At 53.7% G+C, this 24,425-nt stretch overlaps 2 protein-coding genes across 2 annotated transcripts; one reads left to right on the top strand and one right to left on the bottom strand.

Annotated features, from left to right (window-relative positions):
* Positions 1–14,377: 14,377 nt before the first annotated feature.
* Positions 14,378–18,691, top strand: LOC121672973 (mediator of RNA polymerase II transcription subunit 9-like). The gene is made up of 2 exons (XM_042045944.1): positions 14,378–14,526; positions 17,915–18,691. Exons 1-2 carry the CDS (start codon positions 14,390–14,392, stop codon positions 18,129–18,131), a joined length of 354 nt encoding a protein of 117 aa, XP_041901878.1. The 5' UTR covers positions 14,378–14,389; the 3' UTR covers positions 18,132–18,691.
* Positions 18,692–20,150: 1,459 nt separating this feature from the next.
* LOC121672972 (dexamethasone-induced Ras-related protein 1) lies at positions 20,151–22,059 on the bottom strand. The gene is made up of 2 exons (XM_042045943.1): positions 21,652–22,059; positions 20,151–21,410 (listed from the first exon to the last, which is right to left on the bottom strand). The coding sequence occupies exons 1-2, from the start codon at positions 21,935–21,937 to the stop codon at positions 20,860–20,862; spliced, it is 837 nt and encodes a 278-aa protein (XP_041901877.1). The 5' UTR covers positions 21,938–22,059; the 3' UTR covers positions 20,151–20,859.
* Between the last annotated feature and the right edge of the window lie 2,366 nt (positions 22,060–24,425).

Below are 24,425 nucleotides of genomic sequence, written 5' to 3'. Positions count from 1 at the left end.
CTCCTTGCTGGTCTGAACTGGTGCAGGCATCAGCACTGGGCTTTCACTTGCTCTCAGTCAAGGTGGTTCTGCATCGCTTTGCAGTGAAAATAAAGAAACTGCTGGAGGGGAAAAATTCCTGGTTAATAAACAGAGCTGAGCAACCACAGACCTCTCACCCAGGAGAGGAGGAGGAGGGCAGGGACAGCCTGGGAGCACCCAGGGTTGGATTTCAACACTGCAGAAGACAAGATGCTTGTATTGAATGTATTTAATTGTCTGGGTCACAGCCCTGCATGCGGTGGGAGCAGCTGTTTGGTCCGGCCACAGAGCCCTGCATGGATAAGGAGGAGCTGGATGGGAAGGGAGCAGTGACAGTCAAAGGATGAGGAGAAGAGGTTGGGATTTGGGGTTGGCACTTGGTTCTGGCTTTCCCCTCTCCCCTCCCTGCCTCCCTGCAGAGGAGGGTAGTGGTGTAAGGAGAAGAGGTGCCTGGGGGGCCGGGGGTGTGCCAGATCCCAGTTACTCGGGAGCTCTGTATTTCCACAGCTCCTCTGCTTTGTGTTATTGCTCGGTGACTTCTCTGAGTCCAACACCACATCTGCTGCCACTCCCCATGATTTGCTCTGTCTTTGGGTCAGCTGGTGTCCCCCGCTGGCAGTGCCAGCTCCTACCATGTCCCTTCTGGATGTGGCAGATGAGCAAGCCTCTGAACTGGAGGCAAAAATTTGCATTTTAAATTCTCATGTCTGTTTTTTTTCCATGAGGGAAACAGGTGACTGAACACATGCACACTGTCACCCGTCCTGTGGATGCCACCGCTGTCCTCAGGGGACACTTCTCTGACCTCAGAGCTTTGTCCTGCATGGCCAGGTAAGGTCATGCTGGGACAGTCCTAATGCCAGGGTTCCTTTGGTGCTGGCTGTGACAGCTCTGTCCTGCTCTACCTCCACCATAAATCATGGCAGGCTATAAATCCCTGCCAGCACTCAGGGACCCGTCCCCGGGGAGGGCAATGGTTCAGCCCTGAGGCAGCAAAAACAAGGATCATGTTTTTCACAGGAACAATATCACCCAGAGGCACAAACCAGACCCTGGAGCAGGGGGTTCTGGCCCTGCAGCACCTCGGGGCAGCACCGATCCAGCCAGACCCGTGCAGGGACAACTCAGGGCACAAACCTTTGGCAGGGCAGATATTCCCAGCTGAATTTGGTCCCTGACCTGACTTCTGCATGAATCCTCATGTCAGCACAAGGAAAATGGACTGAGCAGGGCAATGGGGACACAGGGCAGGAATACGTAGCGTTAGGGGGTTCAAGGAAATGCTGGGTATTCCTGCCCTGCAGAGGGACTGTGGCCAAAGGGGACAGGGATGGAGCTGCCCTGGGTCTCCCTACTCCTTCCCTAGCCCCTTTCCCAGCCCTGTGCTTCACCAACCCCACTGTTCCCAGCCCCATAGCAGCTCCTGGCCTGTGGAGACCTGTCTTCACCCAGCCTTGGCTGAGTTCAGCCAGGAGAAGGATTTGGGGAGATTTGGGGACATTTCGGACCAAACACCACAGGACACACAAACAGCCTCAGCCTTGCTTTCCATTCTACAGGAAGTTGAGATGAGGTTTAATTTTCCTAGTAAACTCCTGAGGTCCCCACAGCAGAAATTACATGGGAATCTTGATTTTCTTAAAAAAAAAACCCTATTTCCCTGCTGTGACAACTGCTACTGCAAAAGGTGGTATGAATTTGTCACTGAAGAGATTAAATGGGATCTCAGCACACAAAAGGGGCAGAAGACCATGGAGGGCGAGCATGAGTGGCTCACAGGAGTTACTGGCACAATCCAGGGATTTGCCGGGAAATGCTGCAGGAGCCTCTGTGCACCCACACGTGCACCAACGTGGCAGGACCCATGCGATTTCCCATCATTGGCCGCTCACAATCTCTTCCACAGGAACCGGGTAGATTATTTCTCCATTTGTGGGTGTGGGAGGTTGATAAGGAGCGCGGCCAGGAAGCAGAGAGACTGAGGTTTTTGTCCTTGGAGTTGTCCCAGGGCAGGTGGTCAGTGACAACAAAGTGCCAGATCCCCACCTGCCATCGGGGGTTGTAGTGCTTCACTTTTTCTTTTAGAAATTTCCGTTTCCACACCAGAGGAACAAAATATCCTTATCATCTGTTGCCTGCCCACCTCATGGCTGATATATCGAGCAGTGAACCACTGCCAACCCTGCGCAGGGGGAGACTGCCCAGAGTTCTTCCTAATTTTGGTACAGGGTCACATTGTCCCTTATTTCTGTGACTCAGAGTCCTCTGGTCCCTGAGTAAGGATCAGCTGACCCTGCTCATGGCGGGATGTGGGATTCAACCCCATTTCCCTCCATTTTGTGAGCATAAGCATGGCCTTGCTGCAAGCCCCTGCTGCTCCCTGCCCTCCTGTCCCCATCCTTGGACCCACAGCACAGTCCAGAGTCGCTGCCAGCAGCTCCTTGGTGGCCATGAGCTGGGTTTTAGAGGTGACACAAAGTGCAGGCACCTGGATTCCTTGTATGCTGGTTTTCTAGTTCAGTGCCCAGTGCTACCCAGGGCAACAGTCACATTTTTCATGGAGCAGCACCACAAACTCCCCGACCTCCCTGGGCTCCCCAGCACGTGAGCCATGGTGAGAGCCAGGGGTGTTTCCAGCTGAAGGCTGAGTGAGAGCCGCTCATCCCTGCTGGTGCTCCCAGGGGAGCTTCCCCAGCCAGCCTGGCTGCAGGAGAGGATGGGGAGAGCTTTGGGATCTGCTGACGAAAGACAAAATGCAAAGGAGCAATGAGGCTGCCCAGGGTACCAGAGCGTGGTCCCTGCCCCCGCAGCAGCCGGGAGGCCGTAACATCCCAGGAACAGCCAGAAGGTCCCGTTCCAGCTCCCAAACTGAAAACAAAAGTGCGTCTTGTTCCCATCCTGTTTTCAAAGCCAGAAAGGTCGGGGCTGCGAGAGCCCTGCCAGGCTGGGCAGCACTGCCAGCTCCCGTCACCTGCCCCGACCTCGGCTCCGGCAGGGACAGACGTGTCCCACTGCTCCTCCTGGACACAGCCTCTCGTCGGCAGCGCTGGGATGGCGACAATGGGGATGTCCCCAAAAGTCTGTGTTTGGAGAATCTTGCACCCACGGTCATGTTCTTGTTCCTGCTCCCTGCACTGCACCAGGAGAGGGAAGGGAAGAAAGATGTGGAGCTACTGGAGCAGGTCCAGAGAAGGCCACAAAGATGCTCCAAGGGCTGGAGCAGCTCTGCTATGGGGACAGCTCAGGCTGAGAGAGAGCTGGGGGTGTTCAGCCTGGAGAAGAGAAGGTGACAGGGAGATCTTCAAACCCCTTCCAGTGCCTAAAGAGGCTCCAAAAGAGATGGAGAGGGACTTTGGACAAGGGCCTGGAGTGACAGGACAAGGGGAAATGGCTTCCCACTGACAGAGGGCAGGGTTAAATGGGATATTGGGAAGAAATTCTTCCCTGTGAGGGTGCTGAGGCCCTGGCACAGGTTGCCCAGAGAAGCTGTGGCTGCTCCATCCCTGGAAGTGTCCAAGGCAAGGTTGCACAGGGCTTGGACCAACCTGGTCTAGTGGAAGGTGTCCCTGCCCATGGCAGGGGGTTGGAACTGGATGACCTTTAAAGTCCTTTCTAATCCAGGCCATTCCATAGTTCTGTGTGTGGGAACGCTGTGTCCAGGAGGATCACACTATGGAACCCCTGCACTTAGCACAGCTCCAAAGCCTTCAAAGCCCTCCAGCAAAACACTGTCAGCTCCTGGGAGTTTCCCTGCCACTGTGAAGGGAGTTTCTAATTCACCTCCAAATTCCCCAAGCCCTGAGAAGGCTTTGTTCTCGTTAGATGAGGCCATCATTAGAGGGGCTGGTGCTGCTGGTGTTGAGGGTTCTGTGGGCAGCCCTCCTGCTGGGATGGGCTGGGGAGAGGAATGAAAAGGATCCATATGTCAGGAAGAGCAGCATGGACCTGCCATTGCCATGTCAGGCTCTGAATGATCCCACTCATCCCTGTGCCCTGTGCCTGCACCACTGCTGCCTGCTCAGCGGAGATTATTAGCAGAGAAAATCATTAGGCACAGGGCTGGGAGCTCAAGGGACACGCGAGTGCCTCTGTCACTTGGAAATCAATCCCAGCCATCCGCCCAAGCTGAGCTTCCTCCAGCCCAGCTTGAAATGACAGCAGTTTCACTCCATCTGGGAAGAGGAGGAGGGGTGGTTTCTCCCGGTCCAGCGCTCAGTGGGACGTGCTGCCTTCTGGAGCTGCCTTACAGCTGTGTTTTGCCCATGGACTCACCCAGCATCCACAGCTGAGCCCTGGGAAGAAAATTCTGCATCAGAGCCCTGTGGAGGAGGCAGAATTTTGGGCTTTAGAGCCAGAAACTGGAGGAGACTGGGAGGACATTTTGAAGGGGCATTGTGACCTGTTCACCCCCTCACTTTCCAGGAGTGGAAAGGGGGTATGGGGAACTGCAGGCTGAGCAGGCAAAGCTGTTTGCACACCATGGAATTCTTATTTTTAGGGATAGTTGCCCTGCCTGACCCTGCAGCAAGCAGAGGGTTTTCAGGCACCCCATGTCTGTTGTTAGGGAGCAGCACACCTGACAGCCGGGTCCCTCCGAGCACCCTGTGTCCCCAAGGCAGATTTGGCATTCTTGCTCACAGCATATTGACATTCATTTTGACCTTTTGAATCACAAGGATGTTCTGTCCTTCCCAGCCAAGTACAGCCTGGATACCCCGTGGGTGGATTATACTGTATATACAGTGCTGCAAATAGGGAGCTGGCAAAAGAGAAGCGTTTGTGTGCTCACAGGGGTGCAGCGGTGCTCAGATGAGGACAGGGAGCTGCTGCCAGTGCTTGGTTTTCCTCCCAGGATGCCCAAGTGGATGTGGCACCACAGGAGGAGGATGGTGATGGTGGCAGGAGAAATGCCAGCAGCTGGTTTGGTGGGGGAGAAGGGATCCTGCAAAAGCAGGAGCCACCCCCTCGCCACCAGCTCCCGACTGCTGCCGGATCCCCGCACTTCCCGTTCTCCAACTAATTACGCCTTTTGCTTTGAGGGAACATGAAGAACTGTGATTAGGAGACAACATGTAAAATCGGCCACGAGCACCCAGCTGGCTCCCAAGGACACTGCTTTGGGTGCTCTTGGCCACCCAAATCCCCCTCTGGGCAGCAGCAGAAGCTGTTTCAGTACAAAACCTACCCCAGCCCCATAAGCTCGAGCTCGTATATGACAGGCAGCGTGCTCCCAAAGGTGAAAAATTAACATCTAACCCATGCCCTGGCATAGACCACATCCTGTGCCCTGGGATGGCAGCACTGGCATGGAATGGAGCAGAGAGTGGTGTGGAGGTGAATGAATTTGGGGGGCATCATCCCCCTCACCCCTTCCCTGCACAGCCTTTAGGAGCTGGAGCCAGTCCCTGGCTGGGGCTGCCTCTTCCCTGCCCTCTGCAGTTTTGGCATAGGGCTCCCAAGCTTGGCCAACAAGCAGGCCTTGCCACAGGGCTGGCTCCATCCAAGGCTGTCACAGCCCAGATTCAGCCACCCTGCAGCCCCATGGCACCAGGAAGGCCATTGGCTTCATGCTCCCAGCCCAGATGAGTCACTTACCTCTCCCCTTTCTTGCCCTGACGCATTTCTTCCTCTCTCTCCTTTCCCAGCCAGCTCGTAGAACTCTTATCTCAATCCCCAAACCACCCTTTCCCAAGGTAAACTCAGCACCATCTTTTGCAAACCCATTTCTAGGGGGTTGTGTATTACATGAGGGGCATAAGTGACAACCTGGCAGCCAAATCCTTTTGCCTGACATCTTTATGCCACATGGATGTCCTCAAACCCTTTCCAGCCACCAAGGCAGGTGAGTTAATTGAAGGGGTGCTGCTCTGAGAACAAGGTTTGCACCTGACAGCCGGCTGCAGCCGGTTTGTGGAGAAGAAAGGAAAAGCAAGTGAGGTGCAGAGTCCAGGGTTGAGCTGGGAGTGGTGGGATGGGATGGATGGAATGCACAACCTCTGCTGATGCTGCCTCAAACCCACATGTTTGGGAGCATGAGCAGAGCAGGAATGCTGCAGCTGGCTGCTCAATACATCCTGCAGCACTGAGCAATTACCAGCAGCCGTTCCAGGTGCCGGATGGGGTGCAGGGAGAGAAGCACTGCACTCCTGCCTTGTTCAAATGCTGTCCCTGCTGCAAGGCCGGCCTTGTGCACTCGAGCAGCCCTGACCAGAGGTGGTGGATCCTCAGGTCTTGCAGAGTGCTTGTTGGTGGAGGAGAAATCAATGCCCAGTCAGGAGTTCCTGCCACATGCTTTATCTAACCCATCGTGGGGGGAGAGGGTGACATTTGCTGTGGTCCTGGCTGGCTGCGTGTGCTGGCAGCACGAAGCAGGTCTGCCTGATGGAACGGCGTGGGGAGGCTGTGACAAGCTCTGCTGTCTGCAATGGCATTGCCCAAAACCAGGGGCACTACCAGGACACACAGAGCTCATCACACACTGAGTAGTGACTGCACAGTACCAGTGATTCCTTGGGTTCTGAGGGGAAGAGGTTTCTGTCTGCTCATCTTCCCACTCCACCTTGTGACTGCCTGTTTTACAACCCTGTTACAGAGCTTAAAACATTACAAAACTTAGCAAAAGGAACAAAAGAGGCACCTCAGAGATCCCCCATCCTCTGGGGCACATGGACCGCCTGGGCAAAGGAGTGGTTCAAGCCTCTCTGGATTCCTCTGTCTGGGGAAAGGCTGGAGCAGGAGCCCACCGGGTTGGCAGGGAAACAGGCCCATGGGTTTTCATGGAATAACTCTGTGTACACACAAGTGTTCATGTGGATGTGCATGCCTGCATGTGTGTATGTTTGTGTGCATCCGTGTGCATACACATCCATGCATGTGCACACACCTTTCCAGCCCTCTGCATCCACAGGGACAATGGCATGTCCAGCTGGAAGAAGCCCATTTAGAGACAAAACTCCCTGGGGATTTGCCTGTTTCATCAGCACACTGAATATCCTATGTTTTCATGTCTTTGTATCCAGATTGCCTCTTGGGAACAGTCCCTGTCTCACACCTTGTCCCAAAGCAGGGTGGCAAACCAGCACTGTGGTCAGCAGAGCCTCAGCGTGGGGGCTTTGCTTCAGGTGCCCAGATCCAGCCTGGTTCAGCCTTTCCTGGCTCAGAGGAGCTGCTTTCCGGCCCTGAAATAGCAACTTAGATGGTGCTCTCAGCAGCTGGGGATGATGATGCAAAATACTCGTTATCCAGCAGGAACAATTAGACTTATTGCAATTATCTCTGCAGTTGCTGAGAGATGCTGGAACGGGCCAGCCAGCAGCCAGGTCCCAGTGTAATCCCTGAGTGGGAGAGATGCGGTCCCCAGCCTTGCCAGGAGCTGCCATTGCTGTGGAGGGCAGTGGGAGCATCCCAAGAGCTTCCTGCAGTGCCAGGAGGGCTGGTTTTGCACGGGAGTGAGGGCAAGGATAGGTCAGTGTTTATCTAAGTGCCAAATGTCCCTCTCTAATGACATTTGTTTGCATTTGGATCAATGATGAATGGGCTGAGCCACAGTGGGGTTAGAGGATGGTGTTAGGGATTGAAATGCTTTGAGTGATTCTCTGGCCTCTCTCTCTGCTGGATGCCCTCACAAGAGAAGCCAGGATGGGCTCAGCTAATCCACAAAGTAGAAATGGTCAAAAGCTGGCTCCAGGCTGGATAGAGCCATAGGCACCTGATGGTCACTGAGCTGGGCAGCAGCTGCTGAGCTGGGCTTTAGGGCATATTCCTTTGGGGGAAAAAGTCAGGGTTTTTGCTGAGAAATGCCCATGGGGTAAAGGCAGGAAGGACAAGTTCATTCATTTCTCAAGTCAGAACAAGAAGGAGGATTTTTCTTTTCCCCCTTGACATTGTTTGAAAACCTTATTTGATTCCCCTACAGGTGCTTGAAGCCAAACCCCCAAACCAATCCAACCCTGATAAACAACTCCTCCTTGGACAAATCAGTGTGCAGCCAGAATGGAGAGAAAGCTTTTGGGCAGGATGGGACATGGCTGAGCATTGGATCACCAACTCAAGGAATGCCCAGGAGCAAGGGAGTAGGAGCTGGAGCAATGCTGGAAGCCTGCTCTGGGAAACTTCTAATGAAAACTTTATCTGAAACAAGAATGTCACCACATCCTGGCCTTGTTTGTGGCACAAGAGCCAGCAAACGTCCCAGGAAAGTTTAGCTAGCTGGTCATCAAAACCTCCCCGATATGCCTTGTTTATTAGCAGCTAAACATTAAGCCCTTGGCAAACAGGGATCCTTGAGGCCAGGGACACGTGACTATGACAAGCCACCCATGGGTGCCAGTGTCAGAACTGGGTGGGAGCTGCTGGTGTGGCTGAGGAGGGGCACAGGCTGCTCCAGGTGGGGGATGGCAGCATCCTGGGGATGCCCAGGGCCCAGGGAGCTCAGGGTCAGGAGGAGGAAGGCTCACTAAAACACTGCTCCTGCCACAGCCCTGCAGAGATGCACCATTCCCCAGGTCAGGAGAAGGATTAAATGGTTTCTCACTGGAGCTGGAGGAAAACTTCTCCACTTCCCAAGATGTGTCTCCCACAGTGTCAGTGCTGCCCCAGAAACCCACTGTTCTGCCATGTAAAATTATTCTTTAAGGACACCTGACTGATCTTGCAAAGCTCATATAAATTTTGTCTCATTTCAGTAATTAGGCCAATTACAGCAAAATGGTGTTTGCAATTCAAGTGAAGGATGGCCTAAAATCTTAACCAGATGCTTTTTCTGGGGTGCCAAAACAAAGTCTGAACAAAGCTCCTTTCCTCTCCCTCTGTGTTAAGTAAACCAAGAAAAGCATTTTGAAGGGCTCCAGCATCAGGTAATGGCTTTTTCTGCCACACTTGAAGGGGCCCAGATAAACACACAAACAAAGCCTGACCCACTTTCGGGGAATTAGGACTGGCTCCAAGAAAGGGAGCTGGGATTTCATTTATGTCCTTAATGTGTCCCCATCAGTGAGCGTCTGCTACGTGCATCCAGGTAAATTTATCTGTCCTCTGTGACACCCACGCTGTGTGCATGTGCAGGACAGTGGTGCACTGGGATCCATGGATGCACAAGCACAGGGATACAAGAGCACAAGGATGCACCCAGGGATGTACCCAGGAATGTACAAACACACAGGGATGTGTGTGCACAGGGAGGCACACATATGTGCTGTCCCACTCCAACACCTTCCCAACATGCTGGGTATGCATCCAGGAGGTCAGGACAGAAATCCTCACCTGAGCTGAGCCCTGGCCTCCCGTGCAGGCTCCTGCAGCATTGCTTCAAGGCCATGATTGCATATTGAGAGTGAAACTGCTGCTGCCTCATGTTTTTGGTGGCACGTGTTCGGAGCCTCACTCATTATTTGTAAATAATGGCAGGGACGTTGCTGACTCACCACACTACGGCGGGAGCCAGCAGGGATCCAGGGCTGCTTTTGCCCAGTGGTAACAAGGGCACCTTCCTCTGCAGGCAAAGGTTTCCTCAGGGACACCCCAAATTCACACTCCATATTCCTGTCTTGCTCCTGCTAGGTGACTTTTGCCCCTTTGCCCTGGGTGGAAAACAGCCTGGAGTGTTCAAGCCTGGCTGTGAAATGATCTTGTGGGATTCTGCAGGGACTGGCAGCTCCCAGGACTCATCACCGGAATGCCCCACAGGCACAGAGCTGCCCAACGGAGACAGTGAGCTCCAGAGCCACCTGCACCTGGAGCTGGGCCAGGCTGGGGGCTGCGGCCTCTCCGGCTGTGTGTTTTCCTGGATCCATGCTTCTGCGTAGATGATCTTGTGCAAGAAGCCCTCGGTGCTCCCTTTGCCCACGCAGTGGTCAGGGTGCCTCCCCCGGGGTGGCCTGGGCCAGCCTCCGTGTTTGCTCAGCAGTGGGGTGGCATTGGAGAACACGGTGAGGTCACTGGACACTCCCTGTGCCCTTGAATCATCCCCACTCACCTCCTGAGGCTTGGAGCACCGAAGCACTGCCCTTCATGGCTAGGCCAATGCCCTGCAGTGACACCCAACCTGGTGCTACAGGCAGCCTGGCCAAGCCTGCTGTGCCACCTCTTGTCCCAAGCTCCGTCCTCCATGCTGGGCTCTCCCTGAGGGTGGCATCTCCTGGGCCATGGGATGACAGCCCTCTTCCCACGGCAGCCCAGTTTCCCCAGCAGCCAGCTGCTCCAGGAGGCACTGAGGTGCTGTGGATGTCTTTGGTGGTGCTTGTTTGGATCTTAAATCTCAATGGCACCTGGGGCACCAGCAGCTCTGGGAGCATGTGGGGGTGAAGGGCTGAGTGTTTGGGGCAGACAGATCTGCAGGGCCTAAATCCCTCTAGTAAAACACAGTTTCAAAGAATGAAGCGTGGCTAATGACCCCCCACTCCCATCAGCACCCCCAGGAGTGAAAACAAGGCAGAGTCCGAGACTGAATTCCCATCTGGTCAAAATTAGGGAGATCTTGGCCACGAACCTGAGCAGTTGCATGATCATAGTAATGACCTAACAAAAAGGTGCCCTGACCACCAGCCCTGGCCAAGGCTGGAGCTGTAACTTCTTGTTCCTATCACCCCCTCCCAGGTGGTCACAACCCTGACAACACCTCCCTGACTGAGCAATACACACTTATCCCACCACAGCAGCTTAGCAAGACTGAAATAGAAAATTCAGTTGATGATGCAGTGCAGGAGCAGGAGGAAGAGATAAAGTTCAACCTGGTGATAGCCACATAGTAAAAAACGATAACAGAGCTGGTGGCAACAGCACAACAAGCTCCAGATGGTCCAACAGCAAAAAGCGGAGCCCAGTGAAATGTCAGACCATCAATATAAAAACATCAAGTCATTGTAAGGAAATAGTGAAAGGCACAGAGTCACCTGGTGCTGAATTAAATAACTGGTGGTAAATACCTCAAAAGTTCCCTTTGGAAGAGGACAAGAGGTACAATCTGTACAGAAATGACAGGAGAAGAAAGAATAACATTGGTATCATAAAGAAACAGGCAATAACAAAAGCGAACCTGGATATGGATTATTTGATCAGCTGGGTTTTAGGATAATGCGTTAATGAAATGTCTGGGTGAGCAATGAATGTACACAGAAAATCAGATGGTTTGGAAACATTTACACATTTCAGAAACTGCCTGTCCAGCAAGTGAATTATACAAAAAGCCACAATTAAATTGAGGAACAGGTCGATCATTTGCACTTCAAGTTTATTACCAAATCCAGGGGGAAATTATTCATTTCATTCATCACTAAGTGTCTTTGTTCATGCTTTAGCTGCCTCACATGCAGTTTTCACAGGTTGCTCATTCAAACCCTTCTGCTGAGGAACTGATAGTGGGTGAAAGAATCCAGAATGAAAATTAGGGAGAACTGCAACCCACCACCAGCTCCTCCTGAGAACAGTGGATGGGCTGACACAGCCTTCCCATCCAAGATGGAGACCCCAACACAACTGCAAAGGGATTTGGAAGGAACTGCGCTACAAGGACATAACAAAGGTCACCAAAGTCACCCCCTTGGGACAAAGGTCTCACAGCTCGGAGCTCCATAAGGACTGGTGAAGATTTGGGCACACCACCACTGCCCCTCACCTGAGGTCAACACTCTCTGCACACCCACAACACCAAAAACCTTCTCTTCCCTGCCAGACCTGTCAGCTGCTCTCACCTCTCCCCACAGCCCTCACCAGGGATATGAACACACTGTCATGCCACAGACCACGGTTCTACTGTGACCTAGTCCAGGCTGATACTCACATGGTGATCACACAGTCTCATCCGACCAGCAGCATCTCCAGTGGTGTAGGAGCCTGTTGAACCCCACCCAGATGGCAAAACACCTTTGCTCTCCCCTGGACTTGCCACGAGACACAACAAGCCCCAAAGGACAGAGGTGGGTCACCTAGGGGAGCTGGAGGAGCTGTTACCACAAGGAAGATAAGGCAAGAGGCAGGGACACACCCCAACTAGATAAAGCTGTGTCCCAGTGCTTTGGGAACATGAGACTCCAAATGGGAATGGAAAGGCAAAAAGAAATGCTGATTGACAGCACTTTAGGTACTGAATGATGTCTGCATGTTGTCACCGGCTGGAACGACTGCCTGACTCAACCATCACAGGCAGGCATCCAGCAGCCCAGCAATTATTGCTGCCCTCCTCCAGAAAGCCAAGGGGAGAATAAAACCAGCACAATACTGAGGGAAATGAGCCCCATGGAGCCTGAATCAACTCTTGCTTTAGAAACAGCCCTTAAAAAGAGGCAGAAATTAACCTCTTGGCTCAGCCCCATCTGAAGGACACAGCATCCTGTGCCTCCTGCTTGACTCAGTCAAGGGCCATAAATACCACCAGCCTTCCCACAGGGATCTGTTCAGCGGAACCTGGGCTCCCCCAGGCTCCTTTGCACATTCCAGCATCAGTTCCTGAATCTATTCCTGACAGTAGGAACAAAGTGAGCGATTGCATCTGCTATATTTAGAGCAAACAGCCAATACCCCCCATTTAAATGGTTACCAGCGTTCTCATTAGATGTATAAATAGCCTCTGTTTGTTTTCAGAAAGAAATTGGTTTAAAAAAGGAAATTGCCTTCCCAGTCCTCCTCAGCCTATAACTGTTGAGCAGGGAGGCCTATTTCAAATGAAAAATTAAATTACACATTTTGTCTAAGCCAAATCAGGAATAAAAGCTCTCAACTGTGGCTGGTATTATCCATGCTGCGATGCTTTGTGTGGGTACAGTGGTTTGAGCACAGGGGCAGCACTTCACTGAAGCAAACTGAAGCTGCTTGGTGCTGAGGGGCATCACCGTCCCTCTCCCAGTCTTGACCAGTCACCATCCTGAGTCACCTCTTCCCCCTGCAGGTAAGTCACACCAGAGCTCCATTTCTTCACAGAATCATAGAATGGTTTGGGTTGGAAAGGACTGTAAAGATCACCTGCTTCCAACCCCCCTGCCATGAGCAGGGACACCGTCTGCTAGACTAGGTTGCTTCAAACCTTGTCTAACTTGGCCTTGGACACTTCCAGGGATGGGGCAGCCACAGCTTCTCTGGGCAACCTGTGCCAGGGCCTCACCCTCAGAGGGAAGAATTCTTTCTCAATATCCCATCTAACCCTGCCCTCTGTCAGTGGGAAGCCATTCCCCCTTGTCCTGTCACTCCAGGCCCTTGTCCAAAGTCCATCTCCGGCTCTCTTGGAGCCCCTTTAGGCAGTGGAAGGGGCTCTAAGATCTCCCTGTCACCTTCTCCTCTCCAGGTGAACATCCCCTGCTCTCTCAGCCTTTTCCCCCCTTCTTCTCCCTCTCCCAGCTCCACAGCAGTCCCAGCCCTGACATCACACTTCTGTTCTTCCTACGAATTCCTCCAGTCTCCAGCCCAGACTCCCATCCAACACTCCAGCTTGCTTTCCCTCCAACTGATGCTGGCCATGCTTCCTCCCTTGAGCAGAAAGTCTGGTCCCACGTAAACATCCGTCCCTATGGCATTTCAAGGACCACATCCGCATCATCCAGCCCATATCGTCCCTATTTGCATTAAAGTCAAACTGAAGACACCAAATAACAAAACAACATAGTGGGAAGCTGGGATATGAGACAGCGAAACCCTGCTGTGGTTTTTTACACAGAATAATGCAATTTCCCCCTCAGATTTGGCTTGAAAGAGAAGGATGTATAGAGAGTTGGGACACCAATTCAAGTGTGCTGAGGGGCTGGGAGCCACGGCCAGCCCACAGATGGCTCCTGGGACCCCTGGGTGGTTCCTGGGATCCCTGGATGGCTCCTGTGATCCCTGGATGGTTACTGGGACTTCTGGGTGGTTCGTATGGTCCCTGGATGCTTCCTGGCACCCCTTCTCCTCACCCTGTCCTTGGGGTGCGGGACCCCACGATCTCTCCTTCCTCCAACCCCCACCTCCTGTGTGGGGCTCGGATGGGAGGTGGAATCACAGGGGGGATCACTGGGGGGTGTAAGGGGAGGATCCCTGGGGATCGCAGGCAGATCACTGAGGGGTGCAGGGGGATCACTGAGGCGGTGTAGAGGGAATCAGTAGGGGGGCATGGGGAGGGAACACCGGGGGTGTCAGGGAGGATCACTGGCGGGGTGCAGGGGGATCACTGCGGCCACGGGCGGGATCACTGCGGAGGGCATTTGGGGGGATCACTGGAAGTTTCAGCGGGATCACTGGGGGTGTCAGCGGGATCACAGTGCGGGTGCAGGGCACTGCCCCACTCCCCAGCCCCGACCGCCGCCCAGCCGGCTCCCGGCTCGGTGAGCGCCGCTGCTGCGGGCTCGGGCGGCCGTGAGGCGGAGCCAGGCCGGGCCCGCCCCGCTCCGTCACTGCCGGGCCCGCCATGGCGTCCGGGCCCGCGGGCCGCGCCGCCGAGGAGCCGCCGCCGCCAGAGCCGCCCGCCGAGCAGAAGTCGCCGCCGCTGCCGCCCGCGCAGGAGGAGTTCTCCTTCCTGCCGCTCGTCCACGACATCATCAAATGGTAACGGCGGGCACCGCCACCCCCCGCCCCGACGGGCACCGCGGCCCTGCCGCAGCCGCCCCACTCGGACGGTGCTGCCTCACACCAGAGCCCTCGGGAGGAGCAGGGCTAAGGGGTCCCCTCGCCAGTGATGTTCTCCAAGTCACAGCATCCTCGGGGATGCCCTGCATAGGGAGTGAGGCAATGGGATGCCCTCTCTAGTGATGCTCACCCGGCTGCCAGCATCCCCAGGATGCTCTGAATGGGGAGCAGGACAATGGGGTTCCCCCCCCCAGTGATGTTCTGCCAGCCGCAGCATCCGTAGGATGCCCTGGACAGGGAGCAGAGTTATGGGTTTCCCTCTTTAACTTGTTTTCACATCCTTAACATTCTCAGCATCTTCATCATGCCTTGAACAGGGAGCTGGGCTATTGGATCCTCCCTCGAGTGATGCTCTCCCAGCTCCCACTTCCCCAGGATGTCCTGAACAGGAAGCAGGGCAATGGGGTCACCCTTCTGGCAATGCTCTCCAACCTCCCAGAATCTCCTTTGCCCTTTTTATCTCAATTGGAGTTCCTGGGAAGAGTGTTGGAGAGAGCTGGCACAGCCCCAAGTGCATCTGTGCTCTGAGTTGTGCCAGTACCTGGGTGGTGTTGGGGTCACCTGAGCAGTGCCGGTGCTCCCATGGCCCAGGTACACTGCCCTGTACAGTGTGTGTCTGGAGCAGGAGCACTGTTTGTCCGCTGGGTTATTGCTCCAGAGAATTGTACTCTTTGACTGATAACAGCCTCAGAAAGTACAGGCTGTGCGTCAGGAATGCAGCCCATTTCTGGGCAGTTTTAAAAAGGAGGACAGCTTCCCCAGTGGGACGTACACTGTTTTCTTCCCAACTCGAGATAAGCCCTGTACCGGTGAAAGGTGCTGTACAAGTATCCTGAGAACTGATGTGTTTCTGGCCCAGGATAACCCCTCCAGAGATGCTCATCTGAGTTCCCAGAAAGGGAATGGCTCTGCCATGGAAATTCATCCAGGCAGACTCACCTGGGCACTCTGCAGGGTGAGGCAGTGAGCATGGGAAGCATGAATTGCCTTCATCCTACCCTTTTCCCTGGGCACTCATTTAGGAGCCGCTTTGTGTCCTGCTGATGTTTCACTTGGACCAAGCATGTCTGAAAGGTGAGGGAGGTTCATCTTTAATGGCTCTGCAGCCCAGTCCATGGGAATGAACACCCTTGACACACCAGTCCAGAATGGGCATGAGAACACAAACCCTGTGATTTCATTCAGTTTCCCCATTGTGCTAGGTGAGGGCCATCAAGTTGCCCCCTGACCTTGATTCTGCTGATGTGTGCAGACCACAGAGTGAGGCTAAATCCCCTGGCAGGTGCGTGTGTGTAAATCAGCAAAGTGGGCAGTAGCCATGGGCTGAGACCTCGCAGATTCTGGTGTGTCACTGATCAGGTCATAGTGATTCACAAATGACAGTCCCAGGGATATCTTGAGCCCCGTCCCACCAAGCCACCCACTCCTGCTGCCGAGCTACCTCCCTTGGCTTCATGTGTGGCATTTCCCTGGCAGCTCGAGCCAACATAGGTGCTGAACGATGTGGCAGAAGGGTGGCACCACAGCGGCCAGCGGTGGGATGTTGTGCCTCCTGTCCCTGACAGATGGCAAACGGGCTGTCCTCTAACACTGCCTCAAGTGGCAGAGCCCAGCCCTGCCGCTCTGACACTGACTCAGCCATGAAGACACATCTCCAAGGTGACTCTGTGCTCCAGAGCGAGGATGTATCGCGTAAATTTGCTGACATTCAAGGACGGGTGCTGTTTCCTGTTGTTTCGGTCTGGAGAAAGTTTTCCTAAACAGGGTCTGCTGATATTTTCAGCCTTGTACAGTTAATGGCATCACTGTTGAGGTCTCACTGCATGGCTCCACCGATGGTGGTTTGTGCTGGTGTGGTGAAGAGCACTGTGCCTTAAGGCAGGTTTTGTGCCCAGTCTGTGGTTGGATGTTGTGTTGAATCCTGTGTTAGTGCAGGCAGCCGCAGGCTCTTCCCACACCTCATCACTCCCACCTCTCCATGCCACCAAACAGGGAATTGCTTCATTGATTGATCCAGCAGGAAAACCACCCATCAGGAAAAAAACCCCACCAAGCCTAAAATATTTATGCCTTTGGATCAACCAGGCAACAGGCACCTGTCAGTTCTCTTTGCATGGAGAAGGGAATGAGATGTGGGGAGGACATCCCTGTCAAAGCCAGCCTGCAGCTGTGGTGGATTAAAGGCAGTGTCACCCCATCCTTCCCCAGATGTGTCGTGGGGCTGGTTGTGTGTGTGTGCCTGTATTTTTCCACTGCCGACCTGGCCCTGAGTGCCTGCATAATGGGGAGACATTATGGTACCAGCTGCAGTTTTATTTAGAAGGGAGTAATGAATATTTTGTTCCAACAGGCTTTTGAAACAAGCGGCAGCCATCTGCTTAAAAGTTTTGCTCTCAGCCATGTCACGATTCCCCAAAGTTATAATCGAGCACCTCTCTGCCCTGGTCATGCCAAGCAGATTTATTTTTAGGTCTGGCTATTGAACAGGCTCCCAGTTTTTCAAAGACCATTAGAATCCCACTCTCCCTATTAACAGGCGGCCTGGAAGCGGGGACTTGCTTTTGCCTGGAATCAGTAAAAGTTCTTGCTGGTGCTAACAAAGCTGAGTCAGATACTAATGAGGGTTCAAGGGCAGACGCTGCCTCAGACAACACTGAGCCTTGAAAAGCACAGAGCTGGCTGCAGAGCCAATTCTGCTGCTCTTAAAAAAAAAAACCCAGACCAACCGAAAAACCCCCCACCGCTTCTCTTTTATTAAGTATAAATCTCCAAGGACTCGTTTTAAAGTTCCAAAGTACCATTTTCTCTGCCTTTGGACACTCTCTGACACTTTGGGGAACAGTTTCTGTTTTTTGCTGTCAAGCTGTTTGACTGCATTGATTTTTTTGTATTACAGTGTGGAACAGCAACAGGTCACGGGTGAGACTGAGATCTTTTTTTCCAGGTGACTACACACGACACACATGCAATCTTACCTTCCCCAAAGAGAGGTACAGGAGTTCAGAGGAAGAATTTAGCCTGCTCCAGGGTGATGTTTGAAAGCTGCAGAGCAGCTCCTAACCTGTTTAATGCATCCTGAGATGACAGGCTTGTGTGCTGGAAATTTGCAGGAAACCAGTTTGCCCATAAGCTACCCAGTCTGTATATCCATCTGTGTCCTTTTATTGGGATAGGTGAATCAGGTGTGTGCAGCTAGATACCAAGAGCAATTTTCCTAGTGAATTCCAGTTTAAACCCTGGCTGTATTGGAAATTGCAGCATTTTCAGTAGGAGAATTCACAGTGTCTTGATTTTCTCTCCTCTGCAGCATGGACAAGGACAGCCAGGATGTTCACCAGGTACTGAATGAGCTCAAGAACAAGTTCCAGGAGATGAGGAAGCTGATCAGCTCCATGCCTGGCATCGGGGTGAGCCCAGAGCAGCAGCAGCAGCAGCTGCAGAACCTGCGGGAGCAGGTCCGGACCAAAAACGAGCTGCTGCAGAAGTACAAGAGCCTTTGCATGTTTGAAATCCCCAAGGAGTAGGAAAGGCACAGCTCCACTCTCCGGGTCTGAGATACCTCCTCTTCAGGCTGAACAGGGTGGCAGAAGTTGACTTTTCTTAGGTTTTGGTTACGGTGCTGTGGCGTTGTGCCTGCGTGGACCGTGGGTGTGTGACACTGAGCCAGGACCGTGTGCTCTCCTGGGACAATGGCAGTGGCACATTCCCTTGATCTGCTGCAGGACTCTGCACTTATATATCCCATCTCCTGTTTTCTCATGGGGTGGGGTTCTTCTTTTTTATGTTCAAACGAGTAGGAGACATTTTGCTTTCTCCTCACTTAGGGTCAAAGTACCTGCTGGTGAAAAAGGGGGCATTTCTGCAATTTTTTTTTTTGTACTTAAAAATGGCCACACATCAGAAGGGAACATAAGAGGGAAGCATGAACTGTTTGGCGCTGGTCCTGGAAAGAGTCTCTGGTACACTTTCCATTCCCTGTGTGTTGGAAGAGGAATGATTGCTTTCAATTACTTCTGTATTTTTCTTTATAAACAATTGGTGGTTGTGTCTGAGATGAGTCAAATAAAGATTTATAAATTCTGAACTGCCCCTCTTGTGTGTTCGCTGAGTGGTTGTGGGCAGAGCAGGGGCAGGATGTTGGCAGCATGTGGGATCCTGGGCCCAGCTCCAATGTCTTTCCCTCTTAAAACAGAGGAAGGGCAAGAATCAAAACAAAGGGCATAAGTGAGAAAAGCTTTTAGTTTTCCCATGCTAAAGTCAGGCTCAACAGGACAGGTGAGTTCCACATCCTGGGGCTTCCCACAACCACAAACATTTGAGCAGCTTGAACAGGTTAATTCTGCTCAGTGGGAGTTGGGATGGTTGCAACTCACCTGTAGCTCAGAGATTTACTCTGTCCCCACTGGGACACTGTACTAGTACTTTCTTTGGGAAGGTGCCAGTGTGTAAACTCTGAGTAAAGCAGAACACTGAGATAAACAAAGCACAATGTACACATTTTTTATTGCTGAAATTGCCTTTCCACCAGCCATTGCCTGTCCCAGCTCAATAAATTCCTGTGTCTCATGCCTGGACGATGTTTTCCATTCTTTTGCCAGTGGCTGTTCCTGTGAAATCAGACATAGGCAGAGCTGGAAGAAACAACTTGTTGCCAAAGAAATGTCTGGCACTTAGTTCAGGAGCAAGTTAACTCTGTCAGCTTGAATCCAAGTTTCAAGCGAAACTGAGGTGGTTTGCTTTGCAGTCTCACTCCCTCACCATTGTTTCGTGGCTTCAATATGATTTTTTTTGCCATTAATATGTGCTAAACACAGGTTTGTGCTGCTGCATGAGGGGGGAGCGGGGGTTGAAAATGAGCTGGAGGAGAAGCTGGAGCTGGGAAAAGCTTTCTTTGAAGAATGATCCTGTTTCGCTTCTAGCAATGATTACTGCAACTTGCTATTGGGAAGAGATTAAAAACCATCAGATGTAAAGGTGACCTTTTGAGCAAAGTACTTCCTTTACTCATATTGCAAAGTAAAAACAATATCCCAGCTGGGGTGCCAATGAATCAGTCTGTGTTGACATCATTAAAATGTGCTTAGTTAATCGGGAAAGAGCGTGAAACACAATCAGCTCTTTATAACCAAGTGATGTCAGTTTGCTGGGTGACTGCAGGCAGTGACATCCCACTGCCCCGCGTGTCACGGGGCTGGCAGCACCGTCACTCAGTGTAGTGGAGTGAGGAAAGAGTGCTGGCTCAGTGACCCTTTGGAGTGAGTAACTCCCTGCGTGGCCCCTCGTTACCCTGGGTGGCAAAAACCCAGCGGCTTGCAGAGGCGGGAACCTTTGCACTGGGAGACGGAGAAAATGGGGTAATACAGGGCTTGAGTGAGAGGCTGGTGTTGCCACCTCACAGCTCAGGCCTTTTGTTTAGCAGGCTTTGCTATGGAATAGGGCAAGGAAGCAAAGACAAACCCACAAGTGTCATTTTTTAAAATATTTTATTAATTTGTAGAAAAAATAAAACATCAAGTTTCACCCACGGTATAAACACTTGAAGATTCTTTGTTTTGTTCATGTCAATGACAAACAATACCTACATAAAGTGCCTATTATTATTTTTTTTCTTGTAAAACCCTTCCCTCTCCCCCCACCCTCCCCAAATCTTGCAAATCAAACAAGACAAATGTAAACAAGAGTCAGTTTTTTGGTCCATCGGGGCTGCAACTCTGCAATGTCTTTGCAACAGCTTAGGAGTGTCTTCTGCATGTGTTTTGCAGACACAGATGAACACACAACACAGAGTCAGAGTCCGTGCACAGCTTCTCAAGTTGAAAAAAAAAAAAAAACAAGAACCAACCCCAAAGCCCCAGGCAGGTGCTGGCAGGCCCCTGCCCTCCCTCCTGAGGACAGTGCCCGAGGCTGGGTGGTTTGGGAGGGAAAGAAACACCAAGGTCTGTGCCCTCCACACTCATCCTCCCACCTGGCTGCCCAGCAGCTCACCCTTTCCCCGTCTCTTTGCCCAGAGGAGGAGGCTGTTCCCAGTGACATCCCCTCCTGCCCTCCAAAGCCTCCCCCTTCGCATCCCTCGCTCCCAAAATGCACCCCCAGGGAGGGACATGATGAAAGCGGGAGGAGGGAAGCTGGGGGAGAGGCGACACCCTCTCTGCCCGGGTGGGCACCTGCCCAAAGTCAATTCGGAAACGAGCATCTTTCCCCCTCCTTTCCTTCTTTCTTTCCTTCCTTCCTTCCCGTGGCAAGCGGGGGCTCCTAGCTGATCACGCAGCGATCCTTCTCCTTGCCGTGCCCGCCGCCGATGGCTTTCTCCCGGATGTACATGAGGTCGCTGTGCACGCTGGGCCGCCGGGCGAAGGGGGCCACGATGCCGTACGCCTCCTCCGTGCTGCCCCGGCCCCCCTCCTTCAGCAGCTTTTTGCCTTTCAGCGCTTTCTTGTGCAGGATGTCGCAGTACTGCACCGAGACCTTGCGGTGCAGGTCAGGGCTCATCTCGCTCGGCAGCTTGGCCATGGCGAAGAGCGCCTGGAACATCTGGTCCAGGCTGCTGTTCCTCTTGGCCGAGATCTCGAAGTAGGCACATTTTTTGGGGTCCCCTCCCACCAGCTGCTCGATCTCCCGGGGCTGCACCTCCCGGTAAAAGTCCCGGTCGCCCTTGTTGCCGCAGATGACCAGGGGCACCTCTATGTTCTCCTTGGTTTTATTCTTCAGGCACGACTTAGTCTCCAGGATTTGCTGCTTCAGGCGCTGCACCTCCTCAAAGGAGTCACGGTTGTCCAGGCTGAACACGAGGATGAACACATCTCCTGGGGACAAAGAGGGAACATGAGATCGTTCCAGGGATAGGGACACACAGAGACCCACTCCTAAGCCAAACAGACTTGGAGAAGGAAGGACCAGGCAGCACCTGGGTCCTGCATCCTCCAGTCCACCAAGAAGAGCTGCCCATCCACTTGAAAACACAAAATCCTATCTCCCTCCTCCCAGGACTGGAAAAACATCCCCAAACTGAGCAGGAGTCTGGCAGAGGGACCCTCTGACAAGTACCTGTGAGGATGGAGAGGCGGCGCATGGCTGGGAAGGGGTGGTTGCCCGACGTGTCCAGGATGTCGAGCTGGTACACCTCACCGCGGATGCTGTAGAACTTGCGGTGGAAATCCTCGATGGTGGGCGTGTATTGCTCCTCGAAGCGGCCGGTGAGGAAGCGCGAGACGATGGCCGTCTTGCCCACCTTGGAGGAGCCCAGGATGACCATGCGGTAGCAGTTCTTGGCGGGGATGCTCAGCTCGGCCTCGCTGGGACACATCTTCTTGATCATCGCTGCCAGTTTCATTGACGCCGGCAAAAGTGCAGCTTGCGCCGAAAAGGAGAGGTGAAGAAGGAGGAAGGCGCTGCCTGCCCGGCTGCTCAGCCCCTCTTCCCTCTCAGGAAGGGTCGGTGTGAGCTCTGCACGGCGGCCGCCACGTTATATGGAGCCGGCAGCGACCGCCCCTCGGCGCGTCACGGCCCGGGGCGGCGGCGGCTGAGTCAGCGCCCGGCTCCGCGCCCGGCTCGGCCCGCGCCCCCCGCCGGGCTCCGGGCTGCGCGCTCCGCTCCCGTCCGCAGCCTCGTTCGCGCTCCCGGGGCTCGGTTGCCTGGCCCCGTTCACAGCCCGGTTGGGACTCCGGGTGTTTGACACCCCTGTCCCGTTCGCAGTCCCGTTCCCAGTCCGGCTGCTGCGCAGCCCGGTCCCGTTCCCATCCCAGTTCGCACTCCCGGTGCTGCCCAGCCCGGTCCCGTTCCCACCCCGGTTGTCACTCCCGGAGATGCACGGCCAGATCCCGTTTCCATCCCGGTTCGCGCTCCCGGAGTTGCACAGCCCGGTCCAGCTCGCAGCCCGACTGGAACTGCCGGTGCTTCGAAGTCCCGCTCGCAGACCTGCTCACACTCCCGGTCCCTTTCACAGTCCCGTTTGTAAACAGATCTCTTTGCATCTCAGCACGGGGTCCCTGTGCTTTGTATCCGTCCCGTTCTCAGCCCGGTGCGGGCTCCCGGCGCCCCGCAGCCGGCTCGGGGCTCTCGGGGCTCGGGGAGTGGGGTCACCCCGAGATGCAGGAACCGGGGACGGGGGTGCAGAGGGTCCCAAGCCGCTCCCTGAGGTGTTTTTGCTCCGGTTTACACTTGCCAGGTGCAAATGCCCGAAACACAGGAGAAAAGACCCCGTTCCGTGCCAGCTCCAGTGCGCGGGGCCGGGAGCAGAGCGAAGTCTCGGTCCTACCGGGGGCTGCGGCGCGGGCTGGGGGCTGCCCCCTTGGCGGAGGCTCTTAGGAGGGCGGCTTTCCCTTGACCCCGACCTCGGCCCTGATCCCGGACCCTGATCCCGGTCCCTGTCCCGGTGCCGGGGCGCCGAGCGCTGCCGCTGCAGCGCCGGTTCTCCCCGCTAGGGGACAGGCGAGAGTCCGGCCGGCGGCAGCGCGCACAGGGCCGGGAAGGGTAATGGGAACGTGGACGGTGCCGTACTGGGAGAACTGGGAGAACTGGGAATGGTTAGCCTGGGGAAGAGAAGGCTCCAGGAAGACCTTAGAGCCCCTTCCAGTGCCTAAAGGAGCTACAAGAGAGATGGAGAGGGACTTTGGGCGAGGGCTGGAGTGACAGGACAAGAGGGAATGACTTCACACTAACAGATGGCAGAACTAGATGGGTATACTGGGAAAAAATTCTTCCCTCTGAGAGTGGTGAGGTACTGGAACAGTTTGCCCAGAGTGGCTGCACCCATCGCTGGAAGTGTCCAAGGCCAAGTTGGATGGGTTGTGGAGCAACCTGGTCGAGTGGAAGGTGTCCCTGCCCATGGCAGGGGGTGGAACAAGATGAGCTTTAAGGTCCTTCCAACCCAGACTGTTCTATGATAAAAATAAATTTTTTAAAAATAGATGTTAAAAAACCCCACCAACCAAAAAAAGACTTAGCAAAAGGTGATGCTTTAATAAGGTTCGGGGCAGCAGAAGCCTCCCTATAACACAGAGAGGGACCTCAGGGACAGCCAGAACACACAGACTGGGGCAGAGTGGTGCCTTTCATCAGCACCACTTAGGAAATGGATGGTGCTGAGCTTCTCCTTTCCCCTGAGTGTGGTCTCATGCTTGGATATTAATTTAAACACTCTTGGAAGGCTTACAGAGGAATTGTGGTTGTCTGTGGGGTGGAAGGGAGCAGCAATTTAAACAGCCCAGTACAGCCCCATCCCTGCCCGCAGGGAAACATCCTGCCCAGAGGCACAAGGACACTTGGAGGAGAGAAAGTGGGACAGTTTCCTGTGTTTATTCATCTGTGTGCGAGACAGCAAAGAAGTTTAATAGCCTAACACAAAACCCAAATGTATCACCCCAAATAACAAAAAGATCATTTAATTGAAGCGGTTGATGGAAAACAACAGGGAGAATAGGAAATGGCAACCTCTGGAGGACAGACAAATCAAATATCTCAATCAGCATTTATTGTTGGCCGTACAACTATTAATAGAGTCAGGAACAGGTAAAAATAGCCCACTCGAAACCTGCTCCTGGCTGACAGGAAAAAAATCCATTTGCGCCTTCTAAACAGTTCTTTGGGCAGAGCATGCCAGGAGACAGATGTGCACTGGGATCCTGTGGGTTTGGTGGAGTGGGACCAGAGCCAGGGACCCCCTGACAGCGAGGGCAGGACATCAGGGACCCAGGGCGGGTGGAGGAGAGCCAGTGGTGGTTGGAACTCCCAGGAAAGAGGATGGGGGCACTTTCTGTGCCATCCCAGAGCGCAGCTCCTCACGGAGTCACGCAGAGCCCAAGCAGGGAGCATTACACAGC

This window comes from Corvus kubaryi, unplaced genomic scaffold, assembly GCF_017639235.1.
Source record: "Corvus kubaryi isolate FWS band 111438036 unplaced genomic scaffold, C.kubaryi_AGA036_p1.0 65066, whole genome shotgun sequence".
Classification (NCBI taxonomy): Eukaryota; Metazoa; Chordata; class Aves; order Passeriformes; family Corvidae; genus Corvus; species Corvus kubaryi.
This window is presented reverse-complemented; position numbering and strand designations above follow the sequence as displayed.